Source organism: Panthera leo, chromosome D1, assembly GCF_018350215.1.
Source record: "Panthera leo isolate Ple1 chromosome D1, P.leo_Ple1_pat1.1, whole genome shotgun sequence".
NCBI lineage: Eukaryota > Metazoa > Chordata > Mammalia > Carnivora > Felidae > Panthera > Panthera leo.
This window is the reverse complement of record NC_056688.1, coordinates 65,281,459-65,304,083: the sequence shown is the minus strand read 5'-3', so window position 1 is coordinate 65,304,083 and position 22,625 is coordinate 65,281,459. Positions and strand designations below refer to the sequence as shown.

At 36.5% G+C, this 22,625-nt stretch overlaps 1 protein-coding gene across 8 annotated transcripts in view; it reads left to right on the top strand.

Annotated features, from left to right (window-relative positions):
* The window catches only part of STK33 (serine/threonine kinase 33), a 173,386-nt gene that overhangs the window by 108,339 nt on the left and 42,422 nt on the right, over positions 1–22,625 (top strand). For all 8 annotated transcript variants that reach the window (XR_006193773.1, XM_042905789.1, XM_042905790.1 and 5 more), the window contains 6 exons: positions 766–904; positions 3,336–3,424; positions 5,590–5,674; positions 12,377–12,452; positions 16,512–16,624; positions 17,067–17,152. Coding sequence is in view for 7 of the 8 variants with exons in the window: in XM_042905789.1 (XP_042761723.1) it covers positions 766–904; positions 3,336–3,424; positions 5,590–5,674; positions 12,377–12,452; positions 16,512–16,624; positions 17,067–17,152 (588 nt within the window). In the remaining variant the exon portion in view is untranslated. The remainder of the gene's footprint in view (positions 1–765; positions 905–3,335; positions 3,425–5,589; positions 5,675–12,376; positions 12,453–16,511; positions 16,625–17,066; positions 17,153–22,625) is intronic.

The following is a 22,625-nucleotide window of genomic DNA, read 5'->3' as shown; positions in this document are numbered from 1 at the left end:
TCTGGATCAGGCCTCTAGAGAAAAAGTTTGCTGAGCCCTGCTCTACATTGCTGTTAGAGTGTTCTTTTAGAAAGGCAGACTTAACAATAGCACACACCTTTCCCCCCACTCCAGACACCAGCTTAAAAGACTTCAGTGACTCCTTACTGCATATGGGGGAAAAATTGCAAACTCCTCTGTGTGACACCCAAGAATCTTTACAACCTGGCACTAACCTGTTTTTCCTAGCCTCGCCCCTCTCCACTCCACTGTTCTCCACCCTACCAAACTCCCAGTACTAGTAACACTGAGATATCTGTTCTTCTTTCAACAGTCAGTGCTGTTTCAATCTTTGGAGTTTTTGCAAATACCATGTGTTAATCCTGTTCTTACCCCCATTCTCTAAGCATAAGTCCCGATTCAGGTATAAAAACCTGCGTTTAGTGTTACCTCCTCAGTGAGCATTCTTTAAACAGAGGCTCCTTTCCTCTGTAACCTCATGGCATTTTGGCTATACTTCTTTGATTAACACGTACCATACGATATTGTATTTCTGACTATACTGTGAACTCCTTCAGGGTTAAGATCTATGCCTTATGCCTCGTTGTTCCTCTGGCATCCTGCAGAGTATCTTGTGCATGATAGGTAATAAATAATTTTGAATGAGTAGATTGATGATTTAGATTATGATAATATTTCTACTATGTATGTGCAATATATAACATTTTAAAAATTCTCAACTGTATAATTTGCCCTCTCTCTCTCTTTTCAAAAATACAATGTCAGAAAATGTACCTGGTGATGGAGCTTTGTGAGGATGGAGAACTCAAAGAAATTCTGGATAGGAAAGGGCATTTCTCAGAGAATGAGACAAGGTGGATCATTCAAAATCTCGCATCAGCTATAGCATATCTTCACAATAAGGGTAAGAAGAGGGTCATTCAGCTCGTTGACTCCATGAATGCAGACAGCACTTTTGTTTAAGAGTGATTGTATTCAGGATTCATAGTCACAGAAATAATCCCCACTAAAACAGAAAATTTTATTTTAAAAAACTTTCTAAAGTTTTTTTCTTTTTAAAACTTTAATTAAATATAATAAATATATTTTAATTAGAAACAAGGCAAGTATACATTACATTGTACACGGACAAGGATGAATATTTCTATTCAACACTTTGAAAAGCTGCTCATCTTATCAAAACAAAAGTAGACAAGTCAATAATAAAAGTGAAATTTCAAAACACTTACATTGTATGGAAGTGTTGAATCACTAGACGCCTGGAACTTATATTACACTAAATGCTTATATACACTACACGCTAACTGGAATTTAAATAAAAATCTATATATTCTGTGTGTGTGTATATATATATATATATATATTCTATATATTAAAATCTATATATTCTAGGCTTTTTGGTTGTTGTTTTTTGTTTTTTAGATTTAATTTTTACAGCAGTTTTAGGTTTGTAGCAAAACTGAGCAGAAGGTATAGGGATATCCCGTCTACCCCTGTCCATACATGCACAGCCTCCTCCAGTTAACAAGATCCCCACCAGAATGGTACACATGTTACAACTGATGAGCCTACACTGACACACTGTTATCACCCAAAGCCCATAGTTCACATCAGGGTTCACTCTCGGTGGTGTACATTCTGTCGGTTTTGAGAAACATACAATGACATGTATCTACCATTCTAGTATCATACAGAATAGGTTCACTACCTTAAAAGCCACATGTAAAAATTATTCTAATTGCTTTACTGTTCTTTGATGTTACTGCCACTGCTTTTCCTCAGGCACCTCCTTTTTCTCTTCAAGGTTAATTTGGCTCTCACGTGACTTTAACACCTTCTCATTATACAGATGAGAGAAAAGTTTGTTCCAGAGAGGTGAAGTGACATGGTGAGGTGTGGCAGAGCTAGTATTAGAATGGACCCAGGGGTCCATTCCGCAGATATTTCCTGAGGGAGTTCTACATGTGGTTGGATCCAGAGTTAGAAAGATTAAAAGACAAGGCCCCGCCCCTTAAGGCACTCAGCCTAGTGGGAGATTGAGTATAGAAAGCAAACTGTAATTCAATGTGATAATTTCTCTAATGGAGAGCCATATACAGCGCAAGGAGCATAGGAATGTAAGTGCCTCAGTTGACCTGAAAAGCCAGAGAAGGATTCACAGAGGAAACAAATTTGAGCTGAGGAATACAAATTCAGACAAAAAAGAGGGGAGGGCTTTCCAGGCAGGGGCAACAGTTTTGCAAGGGCAGGAAATCAAGGGCTTAATATTATATGAATGTCAATCCTCCCACATTGAGCTATAAATTCAGTATAATGCCAACCAAAATTTCCACAGGATTTTTCATGGAACTTGATAAAATTATTCCGAAGTGGGCAAGAATAGCAAAGAAAACAATTAAAAAGAATGATGGAGGCAGTAGGGAGACTTATTGGGTGGTATTTATGTCAGAAGAGATAAGTAAGCAAAGTAACGGAAACATAAAAATTCCAAAAACACAGGTTGGGAACTGTGTAAGGGAACTATAAGTGATTAGGTAGAATTGCCATTCCAGGGCTCTTCAGCTACATTTTTCCAGCAATTGTACGTGTAACTTTTTTAAGTCTGGGGAAATGATTGCTATGGATATGAAGTGAATTAGTCACTTGCAGAGGAAATGTTTTGGCACATGATTATTTGCATGTACATAAAATCTTACCTGATGTCTGACATGTTCAACTGGAGATTTTGTGTCTCGGGGTTTTCGTTTGTTTGCTTTGTATTTTAACATATAAAGAGTTAGGAAAGTTTGTGCTTATGTTGTAGAAAAATATACTGAAATGAGTGCAGTTTGTATACATGTAGTTAAGTTGCAGTATGTTAAATGTTTATATTGGCAATAACATATGCATGGAAGTAAAGAAGTAATCCTCTATTTGAAGACCTAAGGATATGGGAAACCTTACTGGGTTTGTAACTACAATGGTCTCCCTCCTCTGGGAATGCCGGACTTTGGGCAGGATCCTCTGTCCCACTCATGAGGCCACCAGTCATGAAGAGCATCTGCTAGAGCAGTAGGGGGATGGGGGAGAAGACAGAGTTAAAGAAAAGGGCTGCTTAAAGTTAAACACGTGGAGAAAAGGGATTTGAATAGAAGGAAATAGAACAGGACAGAATTGTGCTTGGCCCTCCCCAAAGTTTTGTATGTATGTATGTTTTATTTATTTATTTATTTATTTTTCCAAAGTTTTTAACAGTGGGCATTAACTTGTCAGCTATATATATTTGTTATATTTGTATCCCCTCTATTCTCCTGTCATTCACTATTCATTTGATTTGTTGTTTCTTTTCTTGGTAGATATAGTACACAGAGATCTAAAACTGGAAAACATAATGGTCAAAAGCAGCTTTACTGATGATAACAATGAAATGAACTTAAATATAAAGGTAAGATAAGGTATTAGAAATCATGGTAAATATTTGCCTGTAAACAGTTTGATAGCAAAGTGGCAAAGTACATCCTCTTTTTAAATATATTTTGGAAGCTTTTGAGCAGCCAGAAAATAAGTGTCTTGTGCTAAAAAAATAAAAATAAAACTTGGGGCACCTGGGTAACTCAATTGAGCATCCGACTTCGGCTCAGGTCATGATCTTACGGCTCATGAGTTCAAGCCCCACATTGGGCTCTGTGCTGACAGCTTGGAGCCTGGAGCCTGCTTTGACTTCTGTGTCTCCCTCTCTCTGCCCCTCCCCAGCTCATGCTGTCTCTCTCTCTCTCTCTCAAAAGTAAATAAATGTTAAAAAGTTAAAACAAAATAAAATAAAGATAAAATTTTTACAAAAGAGGTTGTAACTGACAAGAATAATTTTACAAGTTAGGTAGTGCTATTGAATCTCTTTTAAAGTAGATATTCATTTGGATAGTTCTAAATCATTAGTTAAAGAAGCAAACAGATGCTCTGAATTCTAATTAATTTCAAATTTATGCCTGGTAATTTGATGTAAATGTGTTACAGATTTAGAGGAAAAAAAAACACCTTGGCTGTGCCTTTGATACTAAATTAACACTAAAGTCTGTATTTCTCATTGAAAATTTTCCTGGGTATTAATATTTATGTCCTAAGCACAATTAATGTGCCAAGTGTTTATTCCTCAAGATTTTATTCAAATTAAGTGTTCCTTAATGTCAAATAAATGATAGGATACATTATTTATTACTTAGCACTTTAATAGTGGCTGCTTTCAAAATATATGAATGTGTTAATTTAGGAATAAAATGTTGTCTGTGAATAACTCACTTTGTTGCAGAAGCTAAATCTCTATGTAATATAAGTGAGTTTAACAGCATTGTTTTACCAAAGTAAATAAATATTCTTGAATATTTTCATTTTAAACTCTGTGAGGGCAGGAATCATACATGTTTTATTGATTGTTGGTACCTAGAGTAATGTCTGAAAACATAGTATGTGTTCACTTAATATTTGGTAAATGAGGGAATGATTGCTCTCTAAAGAACTGAATTGATCGTGAAACCTTTTGTATATTTGATATCTGTGTAGATTTTCTGTGGAGAAAAGATACATATTATAATCCTCCAAGTGAGATAATTGTGAAAACTCCTGGAGAAATCAATCATTCTGTTTAGAAAAATAGTGGTATCACGTACTGATAGGAACATTTTCTCACTCCAGAAGGCCCTGGAAACTTTGCATTCAGTGTCTGTGGACCACGAGCCTATCTTTGGTTGTATGATCAATAAATGTGCCTGTTTTTTTGCTTTCAGCCCAAGGCTGTTCCAACTTGGGAGACAAGACCAAGGGCACATACTGAATATTTAATAACCGACTGTGTCCTGACCACGATTTGGAACAGAGCAGGAAGAGCGCAGTCGCAGCAGGGCCTCCCGTGTATTTCTAGCTCTACGGTCGCCTTTTTTCCCTGTTAATTTGCTTCTTGTAGTTTTTAATAGCGTCGTAATTGTTTTAGTTAGTATACTCTAGAAACACAAAGGAAGTCATAGCAAAGAGAAGATGGTATTTACCAGAGATAGTGTCTTATAAGTAATTTTAAAAAGGGGGCCGTTTCTGTGAGTGCTGCCAAGGATAATGACTGCATTTATAACGGTGCTTTAAACTGGAACAGAGCTTGAGTGTCAGAAAAATAGAGAGTAAACCTACTAAGGCCAGAATGCATTCTACAATGAAAGAGGTTTTTAAAAATAACTTTTTTTTTAATCTGAAAAAGCTAAATGCCTTCTTTCAAAATAGAACTTCCCATGTTGAGCCGGTAAGTTTAACTAGAAGGAACAATCAATCAATATCATGGGTGTTTGCTCCAGATAGGAGAAACCAGCCTTCTCTTTACCAGCAAGGTTTTTTTTCTTCACAAAGAGGGGTGGGAGGGAAGTGAAAGCAAAGTCCTTATTAGTAATACAAATAAAACCCCTCCATCCTCAAGAATCCCTGAATTAAATACAGTGCAATTACAATGCGGTAGAACTCCTACTTTCACACTTGATCTTAGCCAAAAGGCCGAGAAGCGATTAGAACTCCTACTTTCAGAATGAGTGAACTCTGGGACAGGAAACCAGGTGACTGGGTTTCTTCTTCTAGGTGACTGATTTTGGCTTAGCTGTGAAGAAGCAGGGTAGGAGTGAAGCCATGCTGCAGACCACATGTGGGACTCCTATCTATATGGGTAAGTTCATAGATTTAAAATGATCTTTCTATATAAAGGAGTAGAACAACTAATGTAGATTAAAACTTGAGCAATTTGAAGAACTCCTAAAACTCAACACTAAAAACAATCCAATTAAAAAGTGGGCAGAAGAGTGGAATAGACACTTCTCCAAAGAAGACATCTGTATGGCCAACAGACACATGAAAACATGCTCAACATCATTCATCATCAGGGAAAAAGGCACATCGAAACCACGATGAGATACCACCTCACACCTGTCAGAATGGCTACTGTCAAAAAGACAAGTAAGTGTTGGCGAGGATGTGGAGAAAAGGGAACCCTCGTATGCTGTTGGTGGGAATGTAGATTGATGCAGCCACTGTGGAAAATTTCTAAAAATAGAAATGCCATGTGATACAACAATTGCACTTCTGAGTATTTACCTGGAGAAAACGAAGACACGGACTTGGGAAGATACGTGCACCTCCATGTTCATTGCAGCATTATTTATAGTAGCGAAGCTATGTAAGTAGCCTAAGTGTCATCGATAGAGGAATGGATAAAGATGTGGTATGTTTGAGTATGTGTAATTACTCAGCCATGAAAAAGAATGAAATCTTGCCGTTTGCAACAACACAGATGGACCCAGAGGGCATTATGCTAAGTTAAAGAAGTCAGACAGAAAGAGGAAAATACCATATGATTTCACTTAAATGTGGAATCTAAAAAAATAAAACAAATGAACAAACAAAACAAAACGGAGACAGACTCGTAGATACAGAGAACACACTGGTAGTTTTGGGGGTGATGGGCAAAATAAGTGAAGGGGATTAAGAGGTACAGTCTTCCAGTTATAAAATAAATTAAATCACGGGTATGTAAAGTACAGCATAGGGAATAGAGTCAATAACATTGTAATAACTTTGTGTGGCGATAGATGGTGACTAGACTTATTGTGGTGATCATTTAGTAACATATATAAATATTAAATCACTATGTTCTACACCTGAAACTAATAGAATGTTGTATGTCAACTATACTTCAATTTTAAAAAAAGCAGAAAAAAAAACCTGAGCAGTCTGATTTTGCCATAATTTGACTTGATGGCCCTGTAATCAAGCTACTTTTTCTTTTTCCTAGGTCAAATAATTTCGTTGTTTTAGCATTTTTTTCGCAGTTCTTATCTTTAAAGATTATAGTTTTTATTGGTTTTCTGGACTCTTCTTAGAGTGTTTATATCTCTTAGGTAATCATACCCCAAACTTAATTATTGGTTTTGTGAATTCGTGCTGAAATCATGTGTGTGTTTTGCTTCTTTCCATTTCTTGTCCATTTTTATTGCCATCAAGTGGTACATCATAAAGAGTACCGATTAAATATATTTTGTAAAGCAACAGTTTACCATTTTTCCAAGTGTGATTTTTAACAGCTTTACTGAAGTACAATTTAAATGCCATAAAAAGTGTACCATTCAGTGATTTTTCCTGCATTCGCAGACTCGTGCAACCATCACCACAGTCCAGTTTCAGAGTAATTCTATCCCAGAAAATTGCCTCCTGCCCATTTGTACTCAATCTCATTCCCATCCCAGCCCCAGGTAACCACTAATCTTTTTGCCTCTCTGTATCTGCCTTTCCTGGACATTTCGTCTGACCGGAGTCATACCATATGTTGTCTTTTATGTCTGGCTTCTTTCACTGAAGCGTAATGTCTTTGCAGTACCTTCCTGTTGTAGCCGTAGTCTGTCCCTTTATGTTTCTGAACAGTTATCTGTTGCACGGACATGCCATCTTTTGTTCATCTGTTAGCTGATGGCCATGCAGTGTGTCCAGTTCGGGGCTATTATGAATAATGCTGCTATGAACTTTTGGGTCCACATTTTCATGTGGACACATTTTCTTTGGGCGCTACCTAGGAATGAAGTTGCTGGGTCATGGATTATTTATGTTTAACTTTTCAAGAAACTGCCAAGTGGTTTTTCAGAGTGGCTATAGCATTTTACCTTTCCACTAGCATGTGGGTATGAGGGTTCCAGTTTCTTTTTGTCCTTGCTCACTCTTGATAATTACCTTTCCTTGTAATTATAGTCATTGTAGTGGGTGTGAAGTAGTATCTCATTGTGGTTTTTTAATTTGCTAATTTAATTTTCCTAGTGGCCAATGAGGGTGAGCATCTTTTCACGTAGCTGTGAGTCACTCATAATCTTTGATGAAATGTCTATTCAAATCTGTACCTAGGAGATGATTATGTATTTTTTCTCTTTAAATTTATTAGCAGACTAATTGCATTAATTGGTTTTTAAAATGCTGAACTATCCTTGCACCTTTGGATTAAACTCCACTTGGTTTAATATACTGCTCTATTCAACTCGTCACCACTTTATTTAGGAGCTTTGAATGTAGCTTGCTTTCTTTTGTGCTGCCCTTTTCTTTTTTGATGTTAGGGTTATGCTAGCCTCATTTAAAAAATAAAATGATCTGCTCATTAACCACAAAGTAACAGAAATTATCTATTCATTAATAGTTTGATGAAATTTCCCCTTAAAGTTTTTTTGGCCCTGATTCCGTTTGGTAGGTTAAGTTTCTATTATATTTTCAATTTATCCTGGGTTATTCATGTTTTCCACACCTTCTTGAATTGTTTTGATAGAAAATTGTTCATCATGTTGAGATTTTAAGATTTATTGGCATAAATGTGCATATTATATTCACTTATAATTTTGTTTTTAATTAAAAATCTTTTTAATTATTTATTTTGGAGAGAGACAGAGTACTAGTGGGCCAGGGGCAGAGAGAGAGGGAGACATAGAATCTGAAGCAGGCTCCAGGCTCTGAGCTGTCAGCACGGAGCCTGGTGCCGGGCTCGAACCCGCGAACCGTGAGATCATGACCTGAGCCAAAGTTAGATGCTTAGACGACTGAGCTACCCAGGCACCTCACACTTACAATTTTGTAATTCTCCAGTGTATCTGTGGTTCTGTACCCCTAATAATTCCTAATATTTTTTAAGAAGGTCATATGATGGCAGATTAGCAATATGTCCTGCATCACTGGGCTAACTTGGGATTCCAGCTCTGTCACTTACACCTGGGCAAAACAACCTGACTGCTTTTGTTGCAGTCTACATCTGTATAATGGGGAGTATGTCATCCATTTATCAAACAATTTTTGAGGGTCTACTTTGTGTCATAACTGGTCTGGGTATTGGGACTACAGCAGTGAACAAAATAGAAAAAAATGTCATGTTGGTGCAAACATTAAACAAAATAAAAAAGTAAAATGTCTGGTATTATCTGGGATGTTAGAGAGAAGTGCTAAGAAAGAAAAATAAACCAGGGAAGGGGAGAGGATGTATTTAGGATGGTAATAATAATGTCTTTCTTATCAGGTTGACATGAGAATTGAAAGAGAAAATATATGTAAAGTGCTTAGCACATTACCTGACACTTAGTGCTCAATTTAAGCTCTTGTAATAATACTAATCATTTTTTTTCTTGATCAGATTTGTTAGTGGTTAGGACAATTTATTGGGCTTTCAAAGAACCAGCTCAAGTCTAATGTTATTTGATTGGCTTTTTCATTAATTTCTGTTTTTATCTTTCTGAATTCCTTCTTTATATTTTATTTTGGTTTATTTAACTTCCTAAGCTAAATGCTTATTTATGTTCAGCGTTCTTATTTTCTACATATTTTCCTCTGAGTATTTCTTTGACCATTTCTTTTCCTATCCAGTTTTCTTTCTAACTATTATTTATTTTTTAATAGTGTATAATTTTAGTTTTTGTCTTTAATCCAGGAATCATTGAGAAATGCTTTTAGAGTTTCCCAGGTGGTTGGGATACGTTTGATGTTCATGTGAATATGTGTTAGTTTTCCTAGCCGTTTGGTTTTTCTGCCTGGTTTTCTTCATTGTCCTGAGCAATTGTGACTTAAAGGTTTTTGGCTTCTAGGAATTGTTCTTTGTGATTGAACACATAGTTGGTTTTTGCAAATGTTGCATTGGGTATTTAGAAAGTATATATATTCCTGGTTTGTTGACCACAAAAATTTCTCTGTGTGTGTATTTATAAAGTCAAATGTGATACCTTTGTGATTCAGACTTTGCATATTATTAATTTAATTTTGTTTGCTTCTGTTGACTTCTAAGAGAGAGAGTTATTAAAGTCATCCACCAAGATAGGGCTTTGACAAATCTTTTTGTACCTTTTATAGATTTCTTTAAAAACATCTTTGTTGAAATAAAATTTATGTACAATAAAATGCACAGATTTTAAGTGTAAAGTTCAATGCATTTTGACAAATGCATGTGCTTATGTAATCACCGCCCCAGTGAAAGTATAGAACATCGCTTTTGCCCTGGAAAATTCCTTTGTCTTGCTCTCTGTCAGTCTCCCATCCAGACCCCAGCAACCACTGATGAATTTTATCACTAAATCTTAGGTTTTCTTGCCTAGAACTTTATTTAAATTGAATCAGTGTACATTCTTGTGTCTGTCTTCTGTTCCGTGTCATGATTTTGAGACTTACCCATGTTGTGTCAGTGGATTATTCATTTCTATTGCTGAGGAGTATACTTAGTTCTGTTTTTTTTTTTTTTTTTTTTTCCTACTTGATATATAAAGTTTCGAAACTGTTCTCTCTTATTTGGGAAAAGGCTACTTTAGATTCTGTTCATATCCTCCTGTTGGCAAAAGACATCTGGTCTGTAGTTACATGGGGAAAATATATCCAAGCACCCTGAGTTTTATGCCTGCTTATTAGCTGTCTACACTGATAACAAGTGAGAGAACAAGAGAGAAGACAGATGGTTTGTAGAGCTTTGCTGACTTCCTAAATGGCTCCCTGCCACCGTCATTCTGGCCTCTGCCTCCCTGTGAGGGCTGTGATGGCAGTGCATGTGGAAACGCCCCCGGTAATTAAGATGGCTCTGAAAGATGAAGGCCCAGAATCCCGGCCCTTGCCTTGTGGGGCACACAGTGTGGAGGGCCTTCATGGAATCAAATCACAGACTTGCCCTTGTCATTGACTCAAAGCCACAGAACAACTTGAACTCTAATGATTCAGTATTTAAAGAGTTTAAGTAGAGTTGAGGAATATAAGTAGCTACTTAAAGGAAAATACTAATTAATTTTCAATGATTTGGAAATGAATTACTCAGTTTTGTTAATTATCTATAGTTGAACCTTTATTCATTCTTTCTTCTCTTTACTTTTTGGTTCCTTTTTGTTGCTTTTTAGTTCCTTTGACAACAGGCAGAAGAAGTGAAATTCCATTTGCTTTTAGTAGTTATAAAAGAAGGGTCTGGGGCAGGGCGGGAGAATGAAACTTTTCTAAAATAACACCTTTTATGTGGGAGGTACTCTGTAGCTGTGTAACCTTAGGCAAGTCACTTCATGTATCTGAACCTTAGTTTCCCCACTGGCAGAGTGAGCCAGATGCCCATCTCCCAAGATTCATAGTATGATTTAGACAAATAACATAATTTATATGAAAGTATTTTGTAAATATTAAAGTTCTATTGAAATATATACAGCTATATTTTATTTTTCTGTTTATAACAGTTTCATTCTTTCTTTTTCCTTAAGGAAAGATATTTGATTCCTAACCATAGAGGCACAATAGACTATTCCTGAAATATCATATGGGACATTTTTAAAGCCATTTTAAAAGCCAGCCATTATAAAGTAATCTAACGATTAAATTGTGCTCCCTTCAAGTAAAAAAAAGAAAAAAAGAAAAAGAAAAAAGAAAAGAAAACAAAAAATAAAAGAAAGAAAAACAACTATTTTGAGAAGCTTGTTTAAAGGAGCCCTATTGTGAACACATTGTAAAGTACGGAGCACAGGGGCGCCTGGGTGGCGCAGTCGGTTAAGCGTCCGACTTCAGCCAGGTCACGATCTCGCGGTCCGTGAGTTCGAGCCCCACGTCAGGCTCTGGGCTGATGGCTCGGAGCCTGGAGCCTGTTTCCGATTCTGTGTCTCCCTCTCTCTCTGCCCCTCCCCCGTTCATGCTCTGTCTCTCTCTGTCCCAAAAATAAATAAAAACGTTGAAAAAAAAAAAAAAATTTAAAGTACGGAGCACAGAACTGGGGACTCAGAGTACCTGGATCCTTTTCCTAGTTGGCGTTTTGATCCAGTTAGGTTGTAGGAGCTCTTTCTTTGCCACCTTAGTTTTCTCATTTAGAAGGTGTGGAAAATAATTTGTGTCCTGTCATAGGAGTGCTGGGTTGTTGTTGTTGTTATTATTATTATTATTATTATTATTATTATTATTATTATTTTACTAAAGTGATTTATAACCATTTATCTTAGTTTCTCTGTGAATCCAGATTTCCACATATTGGGCTTGCTTTAAATTATATCCACTTCAGGCACGTATTCAATTCTATTTTTGGAAAGGAACTGAGATATTGTTGTCTTCTATAACTTACACAGTCTTTGCAAAATCATTTCTTAACAATTTCAAAGGAACGAAGAGTAGTACATTTAGTTACACAGTTTATGCCATCGTTCCATTAGAAGCTAAATGACAGGAGTGAGGGTACAGTGACATCAATTGTTAAGGCCTGTACATTATTCATTTAACATCTGCTGTTGGTTCTCTTTTTCCCTGTGGGGGAATAAATTACAACACATCAGCACATTTTTCATGCTTTGTGTCTAAGCATTTAAACTTCATTTATTGTATTATTAATATTATTTCATTTCTGCTTATTTGGCAGCCCCTGAAGTTATCAATGCCCACGACTATAGCCAGCAGTGTGACATTTGGAGCATAGGTGTCATAATGTACATTCTGTAAGTAGCCTGCTAAAGGTACAGTTTAAAATGAATGGATAGTCCCTAACAGTAGAATTATATAGATTTTAAATGAAGATTCAACAATATAGGTTTTAAAAAATGACTGAAAAAACAATTGGGAAGTACTTCTGAAAGCTCTCTTATTAGTTGTTAGCTACATCCATTAGATATTTTTTTAATACTATAAATTTATAACATACAGGTTTGCTTTTCGTTGACCCATAAATGCTAGAATACGTGACATGATCTGAGTGAACTCTTGCTTAACACCTCCCTGATCCTTTGCTACAAACCAGAAAGCTTCTTTGTATTTTCTGAAGAGATTCATCAGGTAGAGACAGGTACTGGTACCTGGCACTTAGCTGTCCTATGAACAGGGCATATGTGAGGAGTGGACACTAACTAGACAGAGGTTCATCCCGGGATCCAGAGAGTATTCCATAGTTCCTGATCTTCTCACTGCTACCGAAAACATCACTGTTTCTTTCTCACTCTCAGGAGTCAATCAAACCCCATGTCCTGTTCATTTTTCCTTTGAAAAGGAAATTCTTTGGTTTCTCTTCACTTGTATCACTTCTCCTTATGATCCGTCTTCTAGAATATTACATTGTCTTGCTGACTGTTCTTCCTGCCCCCCGGTCTCCCTCCCTAGTTCATCCTTCACATTGCTGTCAGGACTTTCTAATTTTCAAATCTGATGGTACTACTTTTCTGATTCACAACCTCTGATAATTCTCCCTTGTTATAGAAAAACGTCAGAGCATCCCAGCACGGCATAAAGGCAAGTTTTTCATGATCTGGCTCCAGAATGTCTTTCCAGTCTTGGGCTAGATGTGCATTCCCATGCACCTACCCTATGCTATAGCCACTCAGGCCACTCTTTCTGATTCACATACCGTGTATCACATGTCTCTGGGTCTTTGCTCATGCAGTTTCTTCTACTTAGAATGTTCTTTTACTTCTCTACTAACCTTTCTCCTGGGTCCTCCAGCTCAAACATGAACACCTTCTGTTTCCCTAACTCCTACCATCTACCCCAGCAGAGCTACTGCATTCATTATGTATATACATTCCTACACTCCAAAGAGGGGTTAAGGCAACATACAAAAATGCACGCAAAACAACAACACTGAAAGAAAAACGATAACATTTCATCAGGAAAGTTTGCACATGTGTACATTTGATGGAAGTGTTCACTTTCCTGTGTTCTCATAGCACTTTTTAAAACTATTGGAATATAATTGTTAGAGTATGTTTTTGTTTTCTGTTTTTGTTTTCTTTACTCTAAATTCCATGAAGGAAGAGATCTTATATTATTCATCTTTGCATCCCTAGTATCTGGTACAATGGTAGGTATGTAGTCAGTGCTCAATATCTGTTTGTTAAATTGAATTAAAGCGAATTATGTAAGAGGTGTTCTGAAAAGTTAGTGGCCATTGTTCTGCCTCTTGGTGAGTATGAACATTTTTATGCTGATGCAACATTAGTTTTATGGTCATATTGAAGATTTCACTGTGTACTACCTCTTCCAGATCATTTCTAAATATTGACATCACAGTAGTTACATTTTCACAGTTCTGTGAAATGGAATACACAGGCAGCAGAAATTGGAAGATGTGATTGTAGCTGTAACTCAGATGGTCAACACACATCACTGCTCAGATTGCATGAAGTATAAACATATTCACAAAGTTTTTGATCATTGTTTTGTGCTGATTACAATCATACCATAAAAATTCTGAGCCATAATTTTTAATTAAAAATATAACTATTTTAAATTAGTGTTTTATACTTGTAAGAATTTCTAGACAAGTCAAACATAATATATGTAATCTATTATTACACAATTCATGTGGTATTTGCTGCCTTCTTAGTTTGAATTTGTTGTTAAAGAAAGTGATAGTGTATTACATATCTTAAATTTTTTCTCCTTCTTAAAGATATAATTTGAATTTTTCTGCTTCAGAGCGTGACTGCATATCATCATAATGACATATTTTTTTCTTTACACTAGACTCTTACTTAGCTAATCAGTGCCTATTCATTAATTTGCCTGAGCCAGTGTTCTTATAGATAATTTCTTTCACCAAGGGCACAAACATATTACCTTCTCCAGGGGGGTTATTTTCTTGTTTATCAGTTACCCCTGATTCATTTCTGCTTAATTGGACAATGATAACGTACTTCCTCAAGGTGAAATTAACATAAACACTCTTCATGGGTACTATCCTCTGCTGTTGTGATTCCTATGAAGGCAACAGAAAATAATAGAAAGGCTTCAAGAGGCATTTTTCATGTCTTGGATTCCCTTTTCTGGATGTGCAGAAAATTGCTGTCATAAAATTTCATATGCTGCTGATTGACCAACCATTAGATACATTTTGTGTAAGTAAAATTGCAAAGGACAGAAAAAAAGTGGAATTTTTAAAAAAGTAGCCCTTAAGCTATAGTGGCATGCGAGTCGGGCAATGCAGGGGCAGCTAAGAAATTGGTGAATGTGCATATCACTGGTTGTTAACAGACTCAATGAGCTGGACTCTTGCTGGCCTGTACTTGTTATAATAGATAGTAATTGTCCGTAAGACCATTTATCTAGCTTTTTTTTTTTATTGCATTTTGAAACGAAACAATAGGCAAATAAGATCAGAGAGAGGAGGGTCAGAATGAGCTGGAGAAATAAAAAGTATTAAAATAAGAGACTGTAGAACAACTTGATAAGTACTGGTCTTTTAACAAGAAGCTATATAAATGAAGAGTTCTCTTTTCCAGCCTAGGTTGATCAACTTCAAGGATGAAAGCAACTTTTTTCCCTACAAAATCATCATCACCATCCTTATTATCATGTGAATTATTTATCAAATTTAGATTTATTCAAAAATGATCATAGTGAAGATTTTAAAAGAACTCCACAGTATAACTTTAAAAGTCAAAGTAAAAATCTAATTGCTGGGAAACTTAGAGATCATTATACTTATGGACATAATAGACTGGCATTTGCGGAGTGTAATATAATTATGCCATTTTATTCTTTCAGTAACAAAGTGGAAAAATATAATCCTGAGAGTTGAAGAACAGGCATATGGTATTGCCTCTGTGATGAGCCCAGGTTCAGCTCCTGTCTGGTTGTCATTGGCAAAATCTGGTTGTTGTCTATAGGGTTGTACTCAGAGGTTGGGACTGACAGTGAAGATGATGGGTAACATTTGTTGAGAATATATTATGAAGAATTGGAACTCAGCTTTTACACGAGTTCTTATAGTTTTGGTCTGGATTACTTACTGAAGCATAGGCTTGCCGTGCTCTTTGTAAAATATAGTACAGTACTTCCTTTGAAAAGAGTCTGAAGACACATAGTCCCTGTATTACAGAATGTTCAACAAGCCATGCTGACTTTATATATATTGCCAATGGTTTTTACTGATGTTGATCATTATGTAACTCAGCTTTCATTCTAGACTGAAAGGTCAAATCATCGTCATCTGACTTTCCTCATCCAGGTTGTCTTCCTTTTGTATACCAGTTTTGAAGAGTTGTGGTGATTTTAATGTATTTTTGGCTTTGACTCAGAGCCTGTACAGCCCAGGGTTTTTCTTGGTTTATTCTTACTAACGTTTGTGTAGTATTTTACCATGGATACAACTCTCATTGGACTCTGAAAACTCAGTATATTTTCCTCAAATTTCAGTTTGAATTATGTCCTTTAAAGCATTACATTATCCTCTCTCACGTTGAAGTTCACCTCCACTATTATTTGCGTACTTAAAATCTCACACCTTCCTGTATTTTGGCCCTATTTAAGCTTAGTTCTCCCCCATCTGGAACACCTTTGGGCCATTTGCTAATCTGGAGATTTCAAGGTCTATAAAGAGGGCCTAGCACTGATCTTGCAAAAACCCTTTTCTCCTGTTTGTACATCTAGAGAGATACCCACCTCTAGCTATCCTTTATTTAAATTTGAAGCACCACTATTTCCAACTCCTATGGAAAGTTAATTTTTAATAGCATCATTTTGATTATTTTTTAAAAATCTAAACAAAATCATTGCCTTTGTTGTAGATTATGTGGAGAACCACCCTTTTTGGCAAGCTCAGAAGAGAAGCTATTTGAGCTAATAAGAAAGGGAGAACTACATTTTGAAGATCCAATCTGGGATTCCATAAGTGATTGCGGTAAGTATAGATTTGTTATTATTTACTGAAGGAAATATATGTAATGTAAGAAACTTGGCCAGTAATTAAAATACTCGAGATCTGTTTAATCATTGTATTTACTCGTAGAAATAAACACTATTTACTTGTAGAAATAGTGATCTCTTCACTGTGATTGTTGTTGTCAAAACTTCCAACAAAAACAGAAAATACATAGTAAAAATTGAAGAGGAAATTGCCAATCATCTAGCTCATTTTTACTATAGACCATAAACCAGCTAATCCAGGCCATAAAACCTCACTGTAGGCCTGTGAAACATTATTTATTAACCATTTATACTGATGATATTTATTTTATAATTGCAGTCATTCCCTCAGGTCACATAGACCTTATTCTAAATAAACTGGAAAATGTATTAATTGTAGCTAAAATAAGATTTTCAGGATTTTCCCTTATTTGCAGCTAAAAGTGTGTTGAAACAACTTATGAAAGTAGACCCTGCTCACAGAATCACAGCTAAGGAACTTCTAGATAACCAGTGGATAACAGTAAGTGATAGTATTACTTCTTTTTTTTTTCTTTTTGACATGCTATCATTGCTTTTTTTTTTTAATTTGGCCTTGTCATTTATGTATAGTCTTAAAATAGTCAATTAGTTTCATCTTATGACAAGTTAAAAGAAATTATTGAACCTTAACACATTTCTCAAATGGATATTTTCAAATTATTAAAACTATTACCACAGTAGTTTCTATATGTTTACAGAGGTTTAAATGAACTCTGCTTTGCTCCATGCCATATCAAGTCCTGTAGAAGAGAGCTGAGAAATGCCCGTTATGAAAACTGGAATATTGAGGCAGTCTGTACAGTTCAGTGACGTAAAGCACTGGAACTGTCCACTTCTCTTTCAGCTCTTTGGATAGAAGGAATCTTTGGGGACTTAGAAAAACCAAGATCTCCTAACAGTGGCTGTTACCTGGCCTGAAATTTTGAGTAATTATTCATTTGCATATTGCTTTCCCCCATTAGACTAACTGCCTTCAGCATAGACCCTATATCTTACCATGCTTTGTATTTCTGTACTGAGAACATTACCTGGTCACAATAGGAACCTTGGAAGAAACAGCTACTTACCTCTTAATATTTATTCTCTTTTTATTCTCTGGTATGAGGATCCTCACTTGCAGCTGGAAACGTTGCTATCTGGTCTTCTTTGCTAGTTATCCCCAGTTTTTGTTAGTTATCATGTTGGGGGAAGTAGGAGCAATTGTTGGGAAATGTCCTTAAATGGAAAGAGTATGGCATTCCTCATACCCATCTTCTTTGTTTGACTAGCCACATTAGACCATAAAGTGGAATCCATAAGCTGAGGATGGCAAAGCAATAAGATGCAAGGAATCAGGGCTCTTAGTTCACAGAGCTGCCATGCCAGCCTTTGACTGCCCATCTCCAGAGATTTTCATAAAAACTGGAAACAAACTTCTGCCATCTTGAAGACACTGCAAAATATGTTGTTGAGCCTAAGACCAACTAATAATTGCTGAATGAGTGAATGATTCAATAAATGAGTAAGCCTGTGGGTATTTCAGAAAATGTTTTAAGAACTGAGATTGGAGATTTCTAAATACACATAGGAAATATTGCTAAGCAGTATTCATCTATGAAGAAATTATTGTACATCTATCATTTGCTAGACACTGTGCTAGGTACTGGAGATACATGATATGTGTACCTTGCAGTGGTATTGTCGCAAGGTGATGGTGGCTTGGACAGGGTGGTAGCAATAGAGCTGGAGAGAAATACATGTGACATGTTTTTTAGGTATAATTGACAGGACTTGGTGGTGGCTTAGATGAGGAAAGAGGTTAAGGGAGGAGTCAAGGATGACTTCCAGATTTTTTTTTCCTGCGGGGAGGATGGTGACTCAAGAGTTCCATATTAGATGTGCAAAGCTTGAGACACCTAGCATCCAGGTGGAAATATTAAATAGATCATTGGATATGTGAGTGTGGAGCTGGGGAAGTCCAAGCTGGAGATAGAAGTTTGGGAATCATGAGTATATAGATGCCATGTAAAGTCATCGGGCTGAAGAGATAAATTAGTAAGAAGATACAGATAGAAAAGAGAAGAGGCCCCAGCACCCTGCCATGAGACACTACAGCATTCAGAAGAGGATCAGCTAGCAGTGGGGGCTATGGAGGGATAGCAGGTAAGAAGAGGAGAAAATCGTGAGAGTGGTGCCAGAGAAGTTAAGTGAGAGGACTGACAAAGTGAGAGCTTAGCTCCCAGGTAAATGCTGCTGAGAGGTCAAGGCGAGATGAGTTTCCATTAGACTGGCCAACAGAGGGGTTGGTGGTGACCCAGGTCAGTTTAGATATGTATCAGAAATTTATAGTGATATCACTGTTCCTTTCAATTCTCTCATTTTCCTTTGGCAATTTGTAATCATTTTTTTGAATAATATTTTTTTTTCCTTCAAGGGCTCAGAAACTAGTCTTCACTGAAAGCTGATTTCTATCTGCCCTCTTCTATGAATGTGTTGATCTCTGAAATGCTTCTGTGCAATAAGTTTTTCTGGCCTGAAGTAATTGTGCAAATGAGCTAGCAGCTAGATCATGGCAAAACTGTTCTGAGTAGATTTGTAGTACAGCAAAATCAAAAACTGTAAAACAGATGGTGTGCCTTAGAAATCTATCTCTTTTCAGCATCACACAACATTCGGGTTTGGCCATTTAATTATTTGTTTTCTAATTAGTACAACTTTATTTCTGGCTTTGGTCATTTTTCCAGAAGTCTCCATTTTTGAGCCTCTGTAACATTTGTCTCTATGTAGTCTTTGCCAAATGGGTAGAGAAGTGACAGATAGCGTGTACTATATCAGACTACCCTAAGGAGTTCAGTGTATGAAGTTTGGAATATGGGCATTTCATAAACTTCTGAAAGGCAAAAAGACTCTTTTCTTCTTAGCTACTTGAAGTCTTCCTATAATTCATATCCTCTGTTTGAAATAATCTAAAAAGAACACGTTACTTCTCTCAGTACCTGGCTGCTTTATAAGCAGAGCTTATCTTTTGCAATATCTAACATGTAGAGACATTTTTTCAAAGGGCTTTATTGGATAAAAAGTTTTTATGGTTCAGCCTATGTATTGTGCATTTTGAAATATGGTATATATCTGAAAAGTATTCTGAGAAAAATAGTCATGGTTTCTCTATGTACATTTAAGTGAATGGAACTTAAAATAAATACATTTGTCATCCTGATTTCAAAAGTCAAAGATTAGATGTAAGGAAAACCAGCCCAGAAATGCTTTTCCAACAAAGGAAGAGTTTGATGATGTCTCCTACTGCCAGGAGTGTGCCTGGGATCCTCTCGTGTCTGTTTCTTCCTTTCTGTCCTCTTTACTCTCAACAGTGGTTCAGAAGTTTACTCCTTATTGGGTAATTACAGTTGCCACTTGGTATTCCTTCAAGCCCCCTTCTGATAACTAACACCAAGTATTTGCATGTTTAACACGTTTCCAAGGTATTTTTAATGCCTACTTATATTTAAGAACCCAGCTATAATTTAAGGAAACATTTTATTCTATGGCTTGTCATAAAGTAGTTTCCAGATCTGAGCCCTGTTGGTATTCTTCATACATTCAGTAATTCCTTTGACCGAGTGTGTGTGTGTGTGTGTGTGTGTGTGTGTGTGTGTGTGCCTACCATGTTAGGCTAGGTAATAAAATATAATTGAAGATATATAAAGATATATAAAAATATAATTAAGGATAGATAATCTGATATAAGGAACTTAGAATCTGGTAAGGGAGACAAGCTATGTGTAAGATACAATACAGGGAAGAAAATGATAAATGACATAAGAAATTGCCAAATGACCAGAGGTATAGAGGCAAGCAAGTGTAAAATCAGGAAGTTCAATTTGACTGGCAGATAAAATGCTTGAAGGAAAGAAGTGGGAAATGAACTTTTAAAAAAGGAAAGAAAATTGTGACAGGACGTGAATCCCAGTCTAAAAAAGTTTTAACTTGCTGTCATAGATAGTTGAGAACAACGTATACTCTTTGAAATGAAAGAAATTATTGTTGTAGTGCATCAGTCTTGCAAGGTGGCTTTTTAAAAATGGCACAGCAGTCATTTAAATGTCTTTATTGATTTTAACAAGTATCTTTGGATTTTAATCCGTCAGCCATTATAGGGGTACAAAGATAAATAGAATGCAGCCTCTCGCCTTGAGTAATTTACCACAACGTACAATGTACTTTTGCTTTATGGTCACACTTTGTGAAGGCACTTGTCATCAAAGTGTGGGGGCTAATTTTAAAATGTTTTTTCTAGTGTGTGAACAAGACCCTTGTTCATTAATTTACAAGCTGTTATCCAGGTTTTGATCATCAGCTTTTGACCTTTAGCCTTAACATACACACTCTAAGTAAGAGAGTGAAACTTTTCTGATGCCTAATTGTTGGGCATTTTTTCTCTACTGTATATTTTCATCCCAATATGTTAAGACTCTTACCTTTATTTTACTATATTTAGTTATTCTTAAATTGTGAATTACCTTATGTGTATGAATATGTTGAGGCCCTATTTAATGAAGGTTTTTATGAAAATTATGTTACAAAGGAACCCATTAAGCAGGAGCCTTGGGGATTTATTCAATATGCAATGATTGATATACACTTAATAATTCAATAAATATTTATTGAATACTACTATGTGCTGTGGAGGACACAGGGACGAGTCTGGCACAGTCCCTGCCCACAGGTTGCCCACAACCTAGTAAAGTGTTTAAAACAAAAATACAGGCAGTGAATGAATATATAATAATGTGTATGTGTGTGTATATATTACACATAGTATATAATAACATGTATTCTTTATGTACTATATAACAGTGCTATATAATATTATATAATATGGTAAGATAAAACATATGATGTAGTAATGTGGTGCTATATAATGTAGTGGTAGTACTAGATTTTTAAGAAGAGAGCTAATATTCCCTTTAGCGGATTATGGAAACTACTTAAAGTGAAGGTAATATGTGATCTGACTCTGAAAGAATAGGTGAAAGTAGAAATTAATGTTACAGTCATGGTAAGAAGGAAGGGGATTCTAGATAGGAAGAACTTTACAAAGACAGAACTTTACAAAGACAGAAAAAAAATGTGTACTATGTTCAGAGAATACGAAATATAGTAGTAATTCTGTTTTTCTAGAACCGTAGAAGACATGTAGGGAAGTAGGGGGAAGTTAAGCCATGAAGGCAGGTGAGAACTGTTTTGCTCTAGAACTTGACTTACCTGGAGAAGACTTTATTTTCAGCTTATTTGACAATGGGTTGCTAATGGAAGGCAATGAAGTACCCTGATCACAGCTGAACCTATGTGAGTTTCTTCTTTGTCCCTCTGACCCTTGTAGGGTAGTTTGGGTGGACTTGGATGAGGTCTGTGGTCTAGATTCTGAGGGGAGAATGCCTATTCTAATGGAGTGTCCTGCCTGAGATAGTAAGAAGATGGCAAAGCCCTAGGAATACATTTGAGTTGAAGGTCTTGAGGGAACTTGGCTAAAAGGCAGAAGCAGGATCTTGATGGGGAGATAAAATGAGGATCAGGGTCTGAATGGAAACAGGATGGGCACTGGAGCAGGTCAGGGACAAGTAGCCAAGTGTCTGAGACTCCTCACAGGCCAGCTCCATCAGTTAGTGGGCTGGTAGATGGATTCCTGGCGAGACAGAACTTCAGGAAGAATAATCTGGCAACAGCGCGTGGTATGGTTTGCTTGGGGCAAGCAGCAGTTGGAGCACTGAAATAGGATGTGGGTGAGATGATGAAGATCGGAACTTGGGCAAAAAGAATGGAACAGAGAGGAGGGGAAAAATCAGACATTGGGAAGAAAATCAGCACAATTTTTCAAATAAGTATGAATGTTAGGTAAAAGAGTACAAGGAGGGGCGCCTGGGTGGCGCAGTCGGTTAAGCGTCCGACTTCAGCCAGGTCACGATCTCGCGGTCCGT